Below are 17905 nucleotides of genomic sequence, written 5' to 3' on the forward strand. Positions count from 1 at the left end.
ATTTAAACTACCATTTGAGTCTCCACAGGGCAGAAAGTTCTATCTGAATTGTGTTTTAAAGCCAAAGCTGGTTACTATTGCTTTGAGATCTATTCCCTATTCATACCACAAATACTCAAGGGTGGGAGATATTTTCAGGTATCCTCTCTTAAAGGCTCCAAGTGGTTGAAAACTAATCAAAACTCACTGGTGAAACCGGTTTGAGTATGAACTTAGTCACAGGCCTCAGGTCTGACTGGTAACCTTCCAGGCTGCTGTGCAAGTATGGGTAAGTATAGGTAGCGATAAAGTAAGTGGCTCTACTAGCAGTTCTTAGAGCCTTGCTTCACCAGGAGGAAGGATGGGGAAACTCCATCTTTAATACCCAAAACTTATTGTGCTTCAGATACTAATGTGTCCAGTACGTCCCTTTTTTCAAAATTAGTTTGAGCCCACAAAGAGAATGATTATGAATTTACCCAATACTATGGTAAATGAATAAACTACCTATCTTTCTATTTAAAGAATAGATTGAAAAGCTTGAATGTAATATTTATTTGGTGAATTTACACGTGAGGTCATTTACAATAGAAAAGACACAGACAGACGCAGCTTTCAGTGCAGTTTCAAATATTTTTCAGAACAGGCAATAGTCCATGAGAATGTGGAATGTTACTATTGAATGGTACATGCTTCAGTTTCCTTTGTGTGTTTTCTACTGAACCCCAAGGGATAGGAAGCGAGAAGAGAGAAGAAAATATCAGCGTTAATGTAAATACAGCCATGCAAATAAAAACTTCTTTTTAAAGTCAGAGGTTATTCAGAGATGTAGAACATTTCTGTATTCAGGGCTTATTATAGTTAAGTGCATAATTTAAAAACTAAAATGCAGAGCTCTCAAACATTCCATTATCCAAACCATCTTAAATTATGTTAACTGCCCCCCACCAATTATTGCCTCTTCAATATTTTCCAGACTCTGACTTTGGAAGGGAGTCATTTCTAGTAGCTTCTAAAAAGACAGCATTTAGACAAAACCTTTTGGTTTCAATAGGATAAAGCACCCTTTTAAAGAGGGGTGAATGCTCATTTACTCCCAACAATGTAAACTCTAATTAGATTCCATTTCCAGAAAAGTACAACTGAAGGCTTGCTCTTTTTATTATACTCAGACTTAAGTAAACCTCTCCCCACCCTGAATATCTCAAAACAAGAGACTCTTTAAGAACACCTCTCTACCCCACCAGAAAAATCCAGCATATAAGCAAAAGGATGATCTATAAAAGTAACAATTGGAAAAAACACAAAGTGATTTCTAAGAGGGTGAGGTAAAGGTAAAATGAACAAAACAAAACAAAAATCTGCTGTCAGAAACCTTAGTGTAGTGTGGACACAGTCAGTCAGCCAGGCCTTAGAGACCAAGGTTAGTTCAAAACTAAAATGCACTCCAGGTGTCCTCAGCATCTTTAAAAATACTGGCTCAAAATCCCTTAAGTGCATGTAGCCATAGTTAAGAAGCATTAAACTTATCACTTCAGGAAATACTATGCTTCTGGATCTGAGACTTTGATCCTTTTTGAACTGTTAGGCCACATTTTCTTCACTAGAAATTTTAATTAACTACTTATCACACTTACTTCGTCTTTACATATGCAACCAACCTTCATTTTCTTTAAAAAGTACACTTAAATAGTAATACCTATTGTAGAAAATAGCCATAGGCAATTATAAATACTTTTTCATCTTACCTCTTGCCTGGTCTGCTCTCCCATTAATTCTCAGTCTTCTAGCACATATATCAATTAGAATATCTTGCTTCTGCATAATTTACTCTATGAAAACCAGCTGCTGTAGACTTTAAGAACGATGTACATTATCCATTATAGTTGAAGGGGGTCAAAGGTTTAAGCGTCGCCACTGCATCTAACGTTCTGCAGAATCAGAGGCATTGCGCATGCTGACAGTGGTTAAAAGGGTCTCAATTTTGCTGTCGTAAAAACGAAATCCCCACTTAAGCTTTGTTTCCTTCAAAAAAAAATTAACTAAAAGGGATTAGTCAAATCTAAAAGAATCTTATTTTACAGCACTTACTATGTTAATTTATAAACCAACATGCTGTAAAACTGCAAAAACTCATATATTATACACACACACACAAGCACACACACAAAGACAAAATCATCCAGAACACAGTCACCCTCCCACCCCCCTCAAAAAAAAAAAAAAAGTCAAATCAACAAATCAAAATTTTTATTTGCATGGCCTATTATCATTTGTACTCTTTGCAACTTCATTTTAATATCCCTTTTAACAGGTTCTAAGCTTTTGTTGCACAGGGCATAAAAGCTGCAACACTGCAAACTTTCTTCAACAGGCACTCCCACAACACCTAAAAATGAAACAGATATAACAAATGACAACAGCACAAACAAATACTAAGCTCCACCATTCAACGTAGTTCACGACAGTGTCTTTAGGGTTCAGTTGAAGAGGGGGTAAACTCCTAAAAAGAGGGGCATTTTCCTTCCCCCGTATCTTATAATGTCGGTGGTTTTAATCCATATTTCTTTGCAACTTCTGTCTGGGCGTGGGCAGCATCACAGAGTGAATATAGATGAGCCATCTCCATTTCTGACTTGGCCAGGTTAATAGCTTTGTTGAACATGTCAATGGCTTTCTCCATGTTTCCTCTAAAACAACAAAATTTTTAAATGTTTCAGATTCAATAAGCATTTCAGAGTATACAATGAAGTTTATAAGTGAAGCTACATGGAGCCTGACCTTTAAGTTTCAACTATGATTCTAATAAAATGCTTCTTTATAACAAAATAATGCCTAGCACATAGAAAACACTCAATGAACGTTAGCTACTATTACAAGTACTATATGCTTATATTATGCTACTTGTGGTCTTTGTTTGTGGTCTTTGTTTACAGATAAGAACAGTGAGACTAGAGAAATTAAATGACTTATTTAAAATCATAATCATATCTGGTTCCTAAATTCTGCTTGTTTCTACTCCATCATGAGGCTCCTTTAGAAAGCTGTGACATAGCCTCAGAGAACATTACAGGTATTCAGGGGCCTTACCTTCACAGATCTGTGTGAGCCCTACCAGCATATCCCTTATCCAACACTCTACTGCATACACACAGGTCTCCCTGAGTTCACTCATGCTCATAATGCTCAGATTATTTATTGCTTCTCTGCCTGATTCTAGCCAAATCCTCACCTTTCTAAGGCCCAGTTCAAATACAATATCCTCATGAAAAATACTCTCCCCTTCCCACACTAGAGGAATTGGCAGCTCCCTCCCCACTGTTCCCATGATTCTGTTGTCATTCTATGCACAGTCAGATGAATATATATTGATATTTGTTTACACCACAGTCTTAACAGATCCTTACGGGACACCTTGCAATTCCTAGAACCTAGTACAATGCTTGGTAGCTAGTATCCATTTTTTGAATGAATGGATGAATATGCTTGGTCAAAAAGTATATAATTTATCTCTTACAGTCTAACTGTGATCAGGCTTTATATACTTGCCAAGAACCAAGAGCTATTTTAAAGTAACTAGTACTGGCTATGTATATATGCATACATGCATGTAATCTTACAATAAATACTGTATTAAGTCCCCACTATATATATGCCAGTTAGAATTTAAGAAGTACAATGTACCTCTGGGGAGACTGTACTCAATCTCCTACTACATATATTGATACAGTACATAATAGACTTAATTAAAAAGAAAATAACTTTGAGAGTTCATGTTCAGATATTAGGTAGACAGCAGATTTGCTAAATCCTAGGATAATCAGCAATTTCATTCATTCACATTCACTTATCTATTTGTAAAGCAGGATTCAGAATGGAATTCTTAAAGTAACACACAAAATTCATCAAACCCCATAAATCAGGGGTCCTTAACCCAGGCTCTAGGAACAACTTATCTGCAGAGTTTTTGTATGTGCATTATTTTAGGAAAAATCCACAGCTTTGCTCAAAAGATTAAGAACTATTACCCCATCATATTCTAGTATGAGAATATTTTATACACATTAACAAACTGGCAATTAAGAAATAATTTAATATTTATATGCAACTCTCAGTATAGATGGATCAAAAGAATCACAAAAATTTTCATCAGCCTATATATATTCTGCCTACTCTGGAGCAGAAAGACAGAGGACCCCAGAAGTGACTGCATGACAGGTTATTAAGACAACTCCTACTAGTTCCTGACAATCGATGGTGGCAAGATCTGTTACTTTTGGCATCAGTGAAATATGGGCTCATGTCCTCTTTCTACTACGTGCTCACCATGTAACCTTGTTAATTTAACCAGTCTGGGCATCAGTTTCTACATTTTTCAATTAAATGGAGGATCATATAACCTCAATCTTTATAAAAACTGGGGTAAAAATCAATTGAAATAATATTTGGAAAGCACCTAGAGTTCAGTACCTGGCCTAGAGTAGATACTCAAATGGATGGCAATGCCAGTATCAAGATGGTATACTAAATTCTATGGCATAAACAGTTATCACCTATTAATGGTGGATCTCAAGTGCAACTCTGGATAAACATTTACAGAAAACAAGAAGTTACAAGAAAAAATTGCAAAAATTCTTATCCAACTCCCTGATTTTAAAGAAAACTCGGGGGCTCAGAGGTGATGGTGCAACTTGCCTAGCCACTTGGCTGTAGCAGGATCTAAGTCTTCGGGCAACGTGGCTGCCAATCCTTATGCTACACTGCACTGCCTAAGTACACTGCAGATGTTTTTTTCCCTCCAAGAGAAATAATACAGGTGAAAGGAGGAAAAATCACAACAGGTATTGGAGAAAGATCAAATTTCCCTTTCTAATGTATATGCCTGACTTAAACAACTTTTAAGTGTGACTTTTAAACTGGAAAAATAATTAAACAAGGCAAATCAAAGTTGTATAGTTTCAAGGGAATATTGCCTCAAAAGGCACAACACGGGGCTTCCCTGGTGGCGCAGTGGTTGAGAGTCCGCCTGCTGATGCAGGGGACACGGGTTCGTGCCCTGGTCCGGGAAGATCCCACATGCCGCGCAGCAGCTGGGCCCATGAGCCATGGCCGCTGAGCCTGCGCGTCCAGACGGCAACGGGAGAGGCCACAACAGTGAGAGGCCCGCATACCACAAAAAAAAAAAAAAAAAAAGGCACAACACGTTAAGACTTAAAAATTTAATGATTATTGACAATAACCTGTCTATAATGAGAAGAATGAAAAGATAAATATGGAGATGCCCTAACTTTCCTAAGGACAGACTCTAGAAGTTACCTTTGTACTTCAATAGTTCCCATGGTTTCATATGCAAAATCACATTTATTGTCAATTTCAATAGCCTTGCTGATAAGCTCCAAACCTCTATCCAGATCTTGCTTCCACTGAAGCTGAAGTAAACTGCAAATGCAAAACAGAAGTCATATGTGACCATGGCCCAGTATCAATTGGCTCTCAATGAATTTATAATTTAATTTACAAGGAAAAACAAAATCTAAAACAGTATAGAATCAGCATCAAATTGTTTTTTTTCCCTCAATTTATAATGGTTTTGTAGTCTAAATTCCTTATTATGAAAAGAGTGTCCAACGGTCTAGGCTCTATCATTAACTTATTTTGCACAGCTTAATATTTTACTCTGTATAAATTTAAGTGAAGTTTTAAAATGACAATTCAAGTATACTAGGACAGGAAAAACTTATTTTATGTGTTTCCTATTTTGATACAAGTTACACCTGACAGGATGTTCAGAACTGAAATCCTTAAGCCAGGGTGAAAATAGCATATTTACTAACTATTGTATAATAATGAAACATAAGTAAAAGAAAAAGTAACAGTGAAGCATCCACAGCACTAAGAAATCTTTCAGCTAACACTGACACTCTCTACCACAGTCCCCTTTCTCAGTGACCAAAAGAAATCCATCTTACTACTATGCAAGAAATTTCGTTTCTTACTGGAACAAACAGACCCACAAAAATACATACCCTTTATGAACGTATGTTGTGGCATTGTCTGGTTCCAAATTAATACATTTATCATACATTTCATCAGCTTTACCAAACTGTTGTTGATCTGTTAATGCCTATGTGAAGAGATACTTCAGTTAAATTTAGGTAACTGTCACCCTAAGCAGTTAAAAGTATACTGCTTATTAATTATTAAAATTTACTTCATGTAACCATTCATTACCAAATTACTGTTTTGGGGATTAAACATTTAAAATGTTGCATCTTAATTATTGGGGTTTTTACATAGCAACATTATAAATATGAAATCTTAACTGTTCTCGCTCTTTATTAAGTTTGTTAGTAATATGCAATAGGAGAAGATCTAATAAACTCTAGAATACAGAAAATCCCACTCTTGGTGCAAGTTCTAATATCAGATTCTCACAGGTACATTCATGTCACTTATTCATAATTTATCATAATATATCCTAAGGGAATTACTTTAAAAACAATACTCATTTGGAAGGATAAATTCAGATAGGTATGTTAACTGTTACCAGAGTCATTCCTTAAAAATGATTGGGTCAGGGCTTCCCTGGTGGCGCAGTGGTTGAGAGTCTGCCTGCCGATGCAGGGGACATGGGTTCGTGCCCCGGTGTGGGAAGATCCCACATGCCGTGGAGCGGCTAGGCCCGTGAGCCATGGCCACTGAGCCTGCGTGTCCGGAGCCTGTGCTCCGCAACGGAAGAGGCCATAACAGTAAGAGGCCCACGTACCGCAAAAAAAAAGGGAGAAAGATTGGTCAAAGAAAGAAAGCAGCTACAATCAACTGTTTGAAGGCAAATCCCATGGCAGAAATGGAGGGCTTGGTTAGGTGGATACCAGATCATGCTGATCAAACTGTACCTCTGAGAGTTAGCCGGCATCTAAGCTCAAGCTTCAGGGTTCAAAGAAAAAAGTCATACTATGTAACTATATATAACTATATATAACTCTCTCTCTATGTATAAATAAAATTTGCTATATATAGTGAAGCAAACATCAGAAGAGGGACCAAAAGATAGAAACTTTAGTGCAAACAGACTTGTAATAATGCTAGTGCTGATATGATGGTGCTCAAGTAGGGCTTCCCTGGTGGCACAGGGGTTGAGAATCTCCTGCGAATGCAGGGGACACAGGTTCAAGCCCTGGTCCAGGAAGATCCCACATGCCGTGGAGCAACTAAGCCCGTGCACCATGACTACTGAGCCCGCGTGCCACAACTACTGAAGCCCACGTGCCTAGAGCCGGTGCTCTGCAAAAAGAGAAGCCACCGCAATGAGAAGCCCTCGCACCGCAATGAAAAGTAGCCCCCGCTCGCCGCAACTAGAGAAAGCCCGCACAGCAACAAAGACCCAACGCAGCCAAAAATAAATAAATAAATAAATATATTAAAAGAAAAAAAAAAAGATGATGCTCAAGTAAGCCAAAACCTGTTTTGAAGGTAACATAATGAGAGAGAAATGTACAATCATGAAACCTCTGCAAAAGAGTTGTTCCTAATATCTGGTTTCTTTAAAAGCTAGTCAGTGGCCTTTGCTCTTTTAGCTGCTTACAGAAATCTGCACCAAAAAGGCCCTTCTGAATTTCATTTCAGTGATGAAGATGGTCCTGTCACCTTCTGGCTTGTTCCTAATTAAATATAAGCCCTAAACCCAAGTGTACTATTCAATACAAATGTCATACAATTATAACGTGTGTTTGTCCTATTTTAACTTCTATACGTTCAGTAAAATTTTATATAGTACATGCTTTCACAATTAATTAATAGAGCATGTAGTCAGCAACCAATGTATCATTTTTTTTTTTTCTGTCTAGGAATTATAGGAACAAACACTGAGCAGATAAGATTTCAAACTGAGGTTAGTGAATTCCTGGGTTGCAGAAGTAAACCCACACACCTATGGTCAATTAATCTTCGACAAAGGAGGCAAGAATATAAAATGGGAAAAAGACAGTCTCTTCAGCAAGTTGTGCTGGGAAAGTTGGAGAGCTGCATGTAAATCAGTGAAGTTAGAACACACCCTCATACCACTCACAAAAATAAAGTCAAAATGCCTTAAAGACTTAAAACATAAGACATGACACCATAAAACTCCTAGAGGAGAGCATAGGCAAAACATTCTCTGACATAAATTATACCAATGTTTTCTTAGATCAGTATCCCAAGGCAATAGAAATAAAAACAAAACTAAACAAATGGGACTGAATCAAACTTACAAGCTTTTGCATGGCAAAGGAAATCATAACCAAAAAGAAAACACAACCTACAGAACGGGAGAAAATATTTGTAAATGATGAGACAGACAAGGGCTTAATCTCCAAAATATACAAACAGCTCATACAAATCAACAACAAAAAAAACAAACAACCCAACTGAAAAATGGGCAGAAGACCTTAATAGACATTTCTCCAAAGAAGACATACAGATGGCCAGCAGGCACATGAAAAGATGCTCAACACCACTAATTATTAGAGAAATGAAAATCAAACCTACAATGAGGTACCACCTCACACCAGTCAGAATGGCCATCATTAAAAAGTCTACAAATAACAAATGCTGCAGAGGGTGTGGAGAAAAGGGAACTCTCCTACACTGCTGGTGGGAATGTAAGTTGGTACAGCCACTATGGAAAACAGTATGAAGGTTCTCAGAAAACTAAAAATAGAATTACCATATGATCCAGCAATGCCACTCCTGGAAATATACCTGGACAAAATATAATTCAAAAACATACATGTGGGGGTGGAGTCAAGATGGTGTACTAAGGGGATGCGGAATTTGCTTCTCCTCACAACTAGGGTACCTACCAGGCACCAGTAGAGGACCATGGACACCTAAGGGGACGGGAGGAACCCCCAGTGACCAGGTAGGATGTAGGGCGTGGGGGGAGTGAAGGGGGAGGAGAAGTGGAGGTGGGATGGGACTGGCGCCCCTGAGGGGCGGCTGGGGGAGGGGAAGGGATCCCACATCCAAAGGGGAAATTGGGGAACCACTGGGAGGGCAGAGGATCAAAAGGGAGCATGGCCAGGTTTCCCCGGCCCCCTTGGGCCCCCAGGAACCTGCTGAGATACTGGGCCTGATCCTCTGCCCACCTAGGACCCCTCCAGCCACGCGGGTCCTGAGGGAATGGGAGGCAGGGAAGGGGGAGCACAAGTAAAGGCCGGACCTATGGACTGGCACCCCTGAGGGGTAGCTAGGGGAGGGGAAGAGTTCCTACACCCAGCGGGACCTACCCAAGGTTAGCAGTGCAGCAGCAATGGGGGAAGACCCGGGGGAGACAGTGGTAGAGGGGTGCGAAAGAACGGAAGGGAACACTGCCACTGCTTTTCCTGTCCAGTTAGGCACCGGGGAGCCTGTTGGGCTCCGAGGCCTAATACTCTGCCCTCGAAGCCTCCCTCCTGCCCTGCAGAACCCAAGCCCTGCCCCTACACCCCCACCCAGGGCCCTGCCTCTGCACTCAGAGACCCCTTCCAATGCGCTGGGCCTAAACCCCACCCACACACCCTCACTCAGGGCCCAACCTCCAAACTCTGGAACTCCACACTCCGGAAGCCCTCTTTTGGACATACTGCCTCTCCCCTTCCTTGATCACTCAGGTCCTAAGCAGAGGCCCCACCCCATGCTTGAATGTAATGCTGCCTAGGCCCCGCCCCACACTCAAACGACACCCCCCCAATTGCCTAGGTTCCGCCCCACCCTAAACCCCACCCCTGCCTAAGTCCCACCCCACCTAAACTCTGCCCCCACAGCCAAGGCTTTTTTTTTTTCTTTCTTTTTTCCTGTTCGATTGGGGTTCTGTTTTACCTTGTTGATTCACTGTTGTTGATTCTTTTATATTATTATGTTCCCTAATGAATCTTTTATTTTTCTAATTTTATTTTATTCTTTATACTTTGCTAGTGATCTCTCCTTGTGGCTTATTCCCCCCTCCCCTTTCTGTTTTCTTTTTTCTGGTGTGGTTTTATTTTACGTTGTTGCAGTTGGTTCAACTATAGTTTTATTTTTCCTAATATATTTTTTATCTTTCTAATTTTATTTTCTTTGATACTGTACCGCTTTTTTTTTTTTTTTTTTACTGCACCACAAAGCTTGAGGAATCTTGGTTCCCAGGCCAGAGGTTGGGCAATGAGCGCCTGTGGTGGGAACTCCAAGTCCAAACTGCTAGACTAACAGAGAACCTCAGACCCCAGGGAGTATCATTCGGAGTGAGGCCTCCCAGAGGTCCTCATCTCAGAACCAAGACCCAGCTCTATCCAACTGCCTGGAAACTCCAGTGCTGGATGTCTCAGGCCAAACAAGCAGTAAAACAGAAATACAGCACCACCCATGAAAAAAAAATGAAATGACAAAAAAATACATTACAAACAAAGGAGCAAGGTAAAAACCTACAAGACCAAATAAATGAAGACGAAATAGGCAACCTACCTGAAAAAGAATTCAGAGTAATGATAGTAAAGATGATACAAAATCTTGGAAACAGAATGGAGAAAATACAAGAAACGTTTAACAAGGATCTAGAAGAACCAAAGAGCAAACAAACAGTGATGAACAACACAACTACTGAAATTAAAAATACTCTAGAAGGAATCAATAACAGAATAACTGAGGCAGAAGAATGGGTAAGTAAGCTGGAAGATAAAATGTTGGAAATAACTGTCAAGGAGCAGAATAAGAAAAAAGAACGAAAAGAATTGAGGACAGTCTTAGAGACCTCTGGGACAACATTAAACGCACCAACATTCGAATTTACAGGGGTCCCAGAAGAAGAAGGGAAAAAGAAATGGTCTCAGAAAATATCTGAAGAGATTATAGTCGAAGACTACCCTAACATAGGAAAGGAAATAGACAATCAAGTCCAGGAAGTACAGACAGTACCATAAAGGATAAACCCAAAGAGAAACACGCCAAGACACGTATTAATCAAACTACAAAGAAAAAATATTAGAAGCAACAAGGAAAAAGCAATAAATAACATACAAGGGAATACCCAACAGGTTAACAGCTGATTTTTCAGCAGAAACTCTGCAAGCCAGAAGGGAGTGGCAGGACATATTTAAACTGATGAAAGGGAAGAACCTACAACCAAGATTACTCTACCCAGCAAGGATCTCATTCAGATTCGATGGAGAAATTAAAACCTTTACAGATAAGCAAAAGTTAAGAGAATTCAGCACCACCAAACCAGCTCTACAACAAGTGCTAAAGAAACTTCTCTAGGCAGGAAACACAACAGAAGGAAAAGACCTACAATAACAAACCCAAAACAATTAAGAAAATGGTAATAGGAACATACATATCGATAATTACTTTAAATGTTAAGTGGCTTAAATGCTCCAACCAAAAGACATAGACTGGCTGAATGGATACAAAAACAAGACCCATATATATGCTGTCTACAAGGGCCCCAGTTCAGACCTAGGGACACATACAGACTGAAAGTGAGGGGATGGAAAAAGGTATTCCATGAAAATGGAAATCAAAAGAAAGTTGGAGTAGCAATTCTTATATCAGACAGAATAGACTTTAAAATAAAGACTATTAAAAGAGACAAAGAAGGAGACTGCATAATGATCAAGGGATCGATCCAAGAAGAAGATATAACAATTGTAAAGATTTATGCACCCAACATAGGAGCACCTCAATACATAAGGCAAATGCCAACAGCCATAAAAGGGGAAATCGACAGTAACACAATCACAGTAGGGGACTTTAACACCCCACTTTCACCAATGGACAGTTCATCCAAAATGAAAATAAATAAGGAAACACAAGCTTTAAATGACACATTCAACAAGATGGACTTAACTGATATTTTAGGACATTCCATCCAAAAACAACAGAATACACTTTCTCCTCAAGTGCTCATGGAACATCCTCCAGGATAGATCATATCTTGGATCACAAATGAACCCTTGGTAATTTTAAGAAAACTGAATTCGTACCAAGTATCTTTTCTGACCACAACGCTATGAGACTAGATATCAATTACAGGAAAAAAACTGTAAAAAATACAAACACATGGAGGCTAAACAATACACTACTAAATAACCAAGAGATCACTGACGAAATTAAAAAATACCCATAAACAAATGACAATGAAAACACGATGACCCAAAACCTATGGGATGCAGCAAAAGCAGTTCTAAGAGGGAAGTTTATAGCAATACAATCCTACCTCAAGAAATAAGAAACATCTCAAAAAAGCAACCTAACCTTACACCTAAAGCAAGTACAGGAAGAAGAACAAAAATACCCCAAAGTTAGGAGAAGGAAGGAAATCATAAAGATCAGATAAGAAATAAATGAAAAAGAAATGAAGGAAAAGATACAAAGATCAATAAATCTAAAAGCTGGTTCTTTGAGAAGATAAACAAAATTGATAAACCATTAGCCAGACTCATCAAGCAAAAAAGGGAGAAGACTCAAACCAACAGAATTAGAAATGAAAAAGGAGAAGTAACAACTGACACTGCAGAATTACAAAGGATCATGAGAGATTACTGCAAGCAACTATATGCCAATAAAATGGAAAAACTGGAAAAAATGGACAAATTCTTAGAAAAGCACAACCTGCCAAGACTGAACCAGGAAGAAATAGAAAATATAAACAGACCAATCACAAGCACTAAAATTGAGACTGTGATTAAAAATCTTCCAACAAACAAAAGCCCAGGACCAGATGGCTTCACAGGAGAATTCTATCAAACATTTAGAGAAGGGCTAACACCTATCCTTCTCAAACTCTTCCAAAATATAGCAGAGGGAGGAACACTCCCAAACTCATTCTACAAGGCCACCATCACCTGGATACCAAAACCAGACAAAGATGTCACAAAAAAAACTAGAGATCAATATCTCTGATGAACATAGATGCAAAAATCCTCAACGAAATACTAGCAAACAAAATCCAACAGCACATTAAAAGGATCATACTTGGGCTTCCCTGGTGCGCAGTGGTTGAGAGTCCACCTGCCGATGCAAGGTACACGGGTTCGTGCCCCGGTCCAGGAAGATCCCACATGCCATGGAGTGGCTAGGCCCATGAGCCTTGGCCGCTGAGCCTGCACATCCGGAGCCTGTGCTCCGCAACGGGAGAAGCAACAAAAGTGAGAGGCCCCCGTACCACAAAAAAAAAAAAAAAAAAGGATCATATACCATGATCAAGTGGTGTTTATCCCAGGAATGCAAGGATTCTTCAATATATGCAAATCAATCAATGTGATACACCATATTAACAAATTGAAAGGTTAAAACCATATGATCATCTCAATAGATGCAGAAAAAGCTTTTAAGAAAATTCAACACCCATTTATGACAAAAACTCTCCAGAAAGTAGGCACAGAGGGAACCGACCTCAACATAATAAAGGCCATATATGACAAACCCACAGGCAACATCATCTTCAGTGGTGAAAAACTGAAACCATTTCCTCTAAGATCAGGAACAAGACAAGGTTGTCCACTCTCATCACTATTATTCAACATAGTTTTGGAAGTTTTAGCCACAGCAATCAGAGAAGAAAAAGAAATAAAAGGAATCCAAATCGGAAAAGAAGAAGTAAAACTGTCACTGTTTGCAGATGACGTGATACTATACACAGAGAATCCTAAAGATGCCACCAGAAAACTACAAGAGCTAATCAATGATTTTGGTAAAGTAGCAGGATACAAAATTAATGCACAGAAATCTCTTGCATTTCTATACACTAAGGATGAAAAATCTGAAAGGGAAATTAAGGAAACACTCCCATTTACCACTGCAAAAAAAGAATAAAATACCCAGGAATAAACCTACCTAAGGAGACAAAAGAGCTGTATGCAGAAAACTATAAGACTCTGATGAAAGAAACTAAAGACAATACAAACAGATGGAGAGATATACTATGTTCTTGGATTGGAAGAATCAACATTGTGAAAATGACTATACTACCCAGAAGCAATCTAAAGATTCAATGCAACCCTATCAAACTACCAATGGTATTTTCCACAGAACTAGATGAAAAAATTTTACAATTTGTATGGAAACACAAAAGATCCCAAATAGCCAAAGCAAGAGTGCGAAAGAGAAACAGAGCTGGAGGAATCAGGCTCCTGGACTTCGGACTATACTACAAAGCTACAGTAATCAAGACAGTATGGTACTGGCACAAAAACAGAAATATAGATCAATGGAACAGGATAGAAAGCCCAGAGATAAACCCATGCACACATGGTCGCCTTATCTTTGGTAAAGGAGGCAAGAGTATACAATGGAGGAAAGACAGCCTCTTCAATAAGTGGTGCTGGGAAAACTGGACAGCTACATGTCAAAGAATGAAATTAGAACACTTCCTAACACCATACACAAAAATAAACTCAAAATGGATTAAAGACCTAAATGTAAGGCCAGACACTATAAAACTCTTAGAGGAAAATATAGGCAGAAGACTCTATGACATAAATCACAGCAAGATCCTTTTTGACCCACCTCCTAGAGAAATGGAAATAAAAACAAAAATAAACAAATGGGACCTAATGAAACTTAAAAGCTTCTGCACAGCAAAGGACACCATAAACAAGACGAAAAGACAACCCTCAGAATGGGAGAAAATATTTGCAAATGAAGCAACTGAAAAAGGATACATCTCCAAAATATACAAGCAGCACATGCAGCTCAATATCAAAAAAACAATCCAAAAATGGGCAGAAGCCCTAAATAGACATTTCTCCAAACAAGATATACATATTGCCAACAAACACATGAAAAGATGCTCAACATCACTAGTCATTAGAGAAATGCAAATCAAAACTACAATGTGGTATCACCTCACACTGGTCAGAATGGCCATCATCCAAAAACGTACAAACAATAAATTCTGGAGAGGGTGTGGAGAAAAGGGAACCCTCTTGTACTTTTGGTGGGAACGTAAATTGATACAGCCACTACAGAACAGTATGGAGGTTCCTTAAAAAACTAAAACCCACACTACCATATGACTTAGCAACCTCACTACTGGGCATATACCCTTAGAAAACCATAGTTCAAAAAGAGTCATGTACCACAATGTTCACTGCAGCACTATTTACAAGAGCCAGGACATGGAAGCAACCTAAGTGTCCATCAACAGATGAATGGATAAAGAAGTTGTGGCACATATATACAATGGAATATTACTCAGCCATAAAAAGAGACGAAATTGAGTTATTTGTAGTGAGGTCGATGGACCTAGAGTCTGTCATACAGAGTGAAGTAAGTCAGAAAAACAAATACCATATGCTAACACATATATATGGAATCTAAAAAAAAAAAAAGGTTCTAATGAACCTAGGGGCAGGACAGGAATAAAGATGCAGACATAGAGAATGGACTTCAGGACACGGGGAGGGGGAAGGGTAAGCTGGGACGAAGTAAGAGAGTAGCATTGACATATATACACTACCAAATGTAAAATAGATAGCTAGTGGGAAGCAGCTGCATAGCCCAGGGAGATCAGCTTTGGTGCTTTGTGAGCACCTAGAGGGGTGGGATAAGGAGGGTGGGAGGGAGACACAAGAGGGAGGGGATATGGAGATATACATATGCATATAGCTGATTCACTTTGTTATACAGGAGAAACTAACTCAACATTGTAAAGCAATTATACTGCAGTAAAGATGTTAAAAAAAAAATACATGTACCCCTATGTTCATAACAGCACTGTTCACAATAGCCAAAACATGGAAACAACCTAAGTGTCCATCAACAGATGAATGGATAAAGAAGATGTGGTACATATATAAAATGGAACATTACTCAGCCATAAAAAAGAACGAAATAATGCCATTTGCAGCAACATGGATGCAACTGGAGAATATCATACTCAGTGAAGTAAGTCAGAAAGAGAAAGACAAATACCATATGATATCACTTATATGTGGAACCTAAAATATGGCACAAATGAATCTATCTATAAAAAGGAAACAGACACAGAAAACAGACTTGTGGTTGCCAAGCAAGAGTGGGAGAGAGGGAGGGACAGATTGGGAGTTTGGGCTTGGTAGATGCAAACTATTACATTTAGAATGGATAAAGAACAAGGTCCTACTGTATAGCACAGGGAACTATACTCAATATCCTGTGCTAAACTATAATGGAAAAGAATATATTAAAAACAAATAAACAAAAAAAGAATTCCTGGGTTGTACTTCATACTGCAGAATTTCAACCCCTAAAATAATGCAGTGATGGTAGGACTTTTACATAATAGATCCGACACAATCAATCTTCTATAGTCCCTCTCAATAAACCCTCAAAAAGAAAGTTTTATCCTGTGGAACTTTTCTTATAACTGGACTAAAGATAACATGAAGGAAATTAAAAACAAAACAAGCAACCCTAAGAATGTCTGGAGGTAGGAGTCTAATACAGACGGTCATTTTTAAATGCTTCCTATTTCTGTGATGTTTGGGGGGATAAGGAGGGAGGGGAACAACATTTCTTTGGAATACGAAGAATAAGAGAAAATATATAGAGTTTTGAGATGGCTGGTTTTTGAGATACCAAAAGCAGCTTTCAACTTAAAGACTAAGAAAGAAACAGTCATTCAGAGATCATTTAGTTAGAGGAAAAACTCTTTAACTGTGGCTATAAGAAGTTAATCATTTTCATTTAAATGGATGATTTAAAATTAATAAATAAGTTTTCAAAGACTTCAAACTATAATTTAAAAAGTGGGGCTTCCCTGGTGGCGCAGTGGTTAAGAATCTGCCTGCCAATGCAGGAGAGACAGGTTCGAGCCCTAGTCTGGGAAGATCCCACATGCCATGGAGCAACTAAGCCCGTGCGCTACAACTACTGAGCCCTCACACCACAACTACTTAAGCCTTAGAGCCCGTGCTCCTCAACAAGAGAAGCCACTGCAATGAGAAGCCCGCGCACAGCAACGAAGAGTAGCCTCTGCTCGCTGCAACTAGAGAAAGCCCACGTGCAGCAACGAAGACCCACCGCAGCCAAAAAAAACCCAAAAAGTGAAAATAATCCAAATTTAAATCCTAATTTCCATAGCTTCAATCCTAAACCAAGGAAAGCTTCAAGAATTTTAAACAAACCAGAGATTAAAATGAGCTGTTACAGACTATCTAACCATTTAAAAGAACAGTGATCAAATAGAAAGAAAACCCTTTCCAAGGACATTTCCCTCACCAATTGCATACAGTAGATTTTCCTAAGGTAATTAAATTTTGCAAATCCAATCCAAATGAAAACATGAGGGAAATGCTCTATTTAAGCTTCCCCATGTTACAAGTTTAGGGCCACGGTTTTCAAATTGTATAACATAGGAAGCCCTCTTAAGGTGACCCAGGACCATCCTGGGGACCAGGAGAAACAAAGTAGGAACAAAGCCATCTGCTTCCACAAAAGCTGCAACAAGAGAAGCACTATTTTCTGATTTCCAGGCCAGCATTCAAGATATGAATGCAGTTCTTTAAAAAAGAACTGGCAAGTGAAAAAATATGAAAAATGACATTTACCTGGGCATATAATGCATAGCCTTCAGCACACCTTGGAAATTTCTTTATGACCTCTTCAAAACCTTTCATAGCTGCTTGGATTTGTGAAGAATTGTTTCCCGTATATGCTTGGCGATACTGTGTAAAAAAATCAAAACAGGCCTGTCAAATCAAGAACTCAAAAACTCAGGAAATGTTAACATATTATAAAAGTCACACAAAATTACATAAATATTTCCAGAGAAGCAGGCAATCTGCTACATAATTTGCTGCATCTAAAAGGGTTCCACGGGAATATCTTTAGAGCAGGGATCCTTAGGCTACGTACAATTAGGACTTCATTGCCACTAAACAATTTCAAGATGTTCAGTATTCTAGAAGAAGACTAACTTGTAACAGGTTAACTTTGCATATAAGTAGAGGAC

General features: G+C 38.8%; 1 protein-coding gene across 1 annotated transcript in view; it reads right to left on the reverse strand.

The window, feature by feature from the left end:
- Positions 1–2212: 2212 nt before the first annotated feature.
- Positions 2213–17905, reverse strand: part of TOMM70 (translocase of outer mitochondrial membrane 70) — a 51246-nt gene continuing 35553 nt past the window's right edge. The window contains exons 9-12 of the mRNA XM_081234273.1: positions 17502–17618; positions 6006–6103; positions 5296–5418; positions 2213–2669 (exon numbers count right to left, since the gene is read on the reverse strand). Of these exons, the coding sequence (XP_081090399.1) occupies positions 2516–2669; positions 5296–5418; positions 6006–6103; positions 17502–17618 (492 nt within the window). The 3' untranslated portion in view covers positions 2213–2515. The remainder of the gene's footprint in view (positions 2670–5295; positions 5419–6005; positions 6104–17501; positions 17619–17905) is intronic.

This window comes from Mesoplodon bidens (genome assembly GCF_964165515.1).
Source record: "Mesoplodon bidens genome assembly, chromosome: 5".
NCBI lineage: Eukaryota > Metazoa > Chordata > Mammalia > Artiodactyla > Ziphiidae > Mesoplodon > Mesoplodon bidens.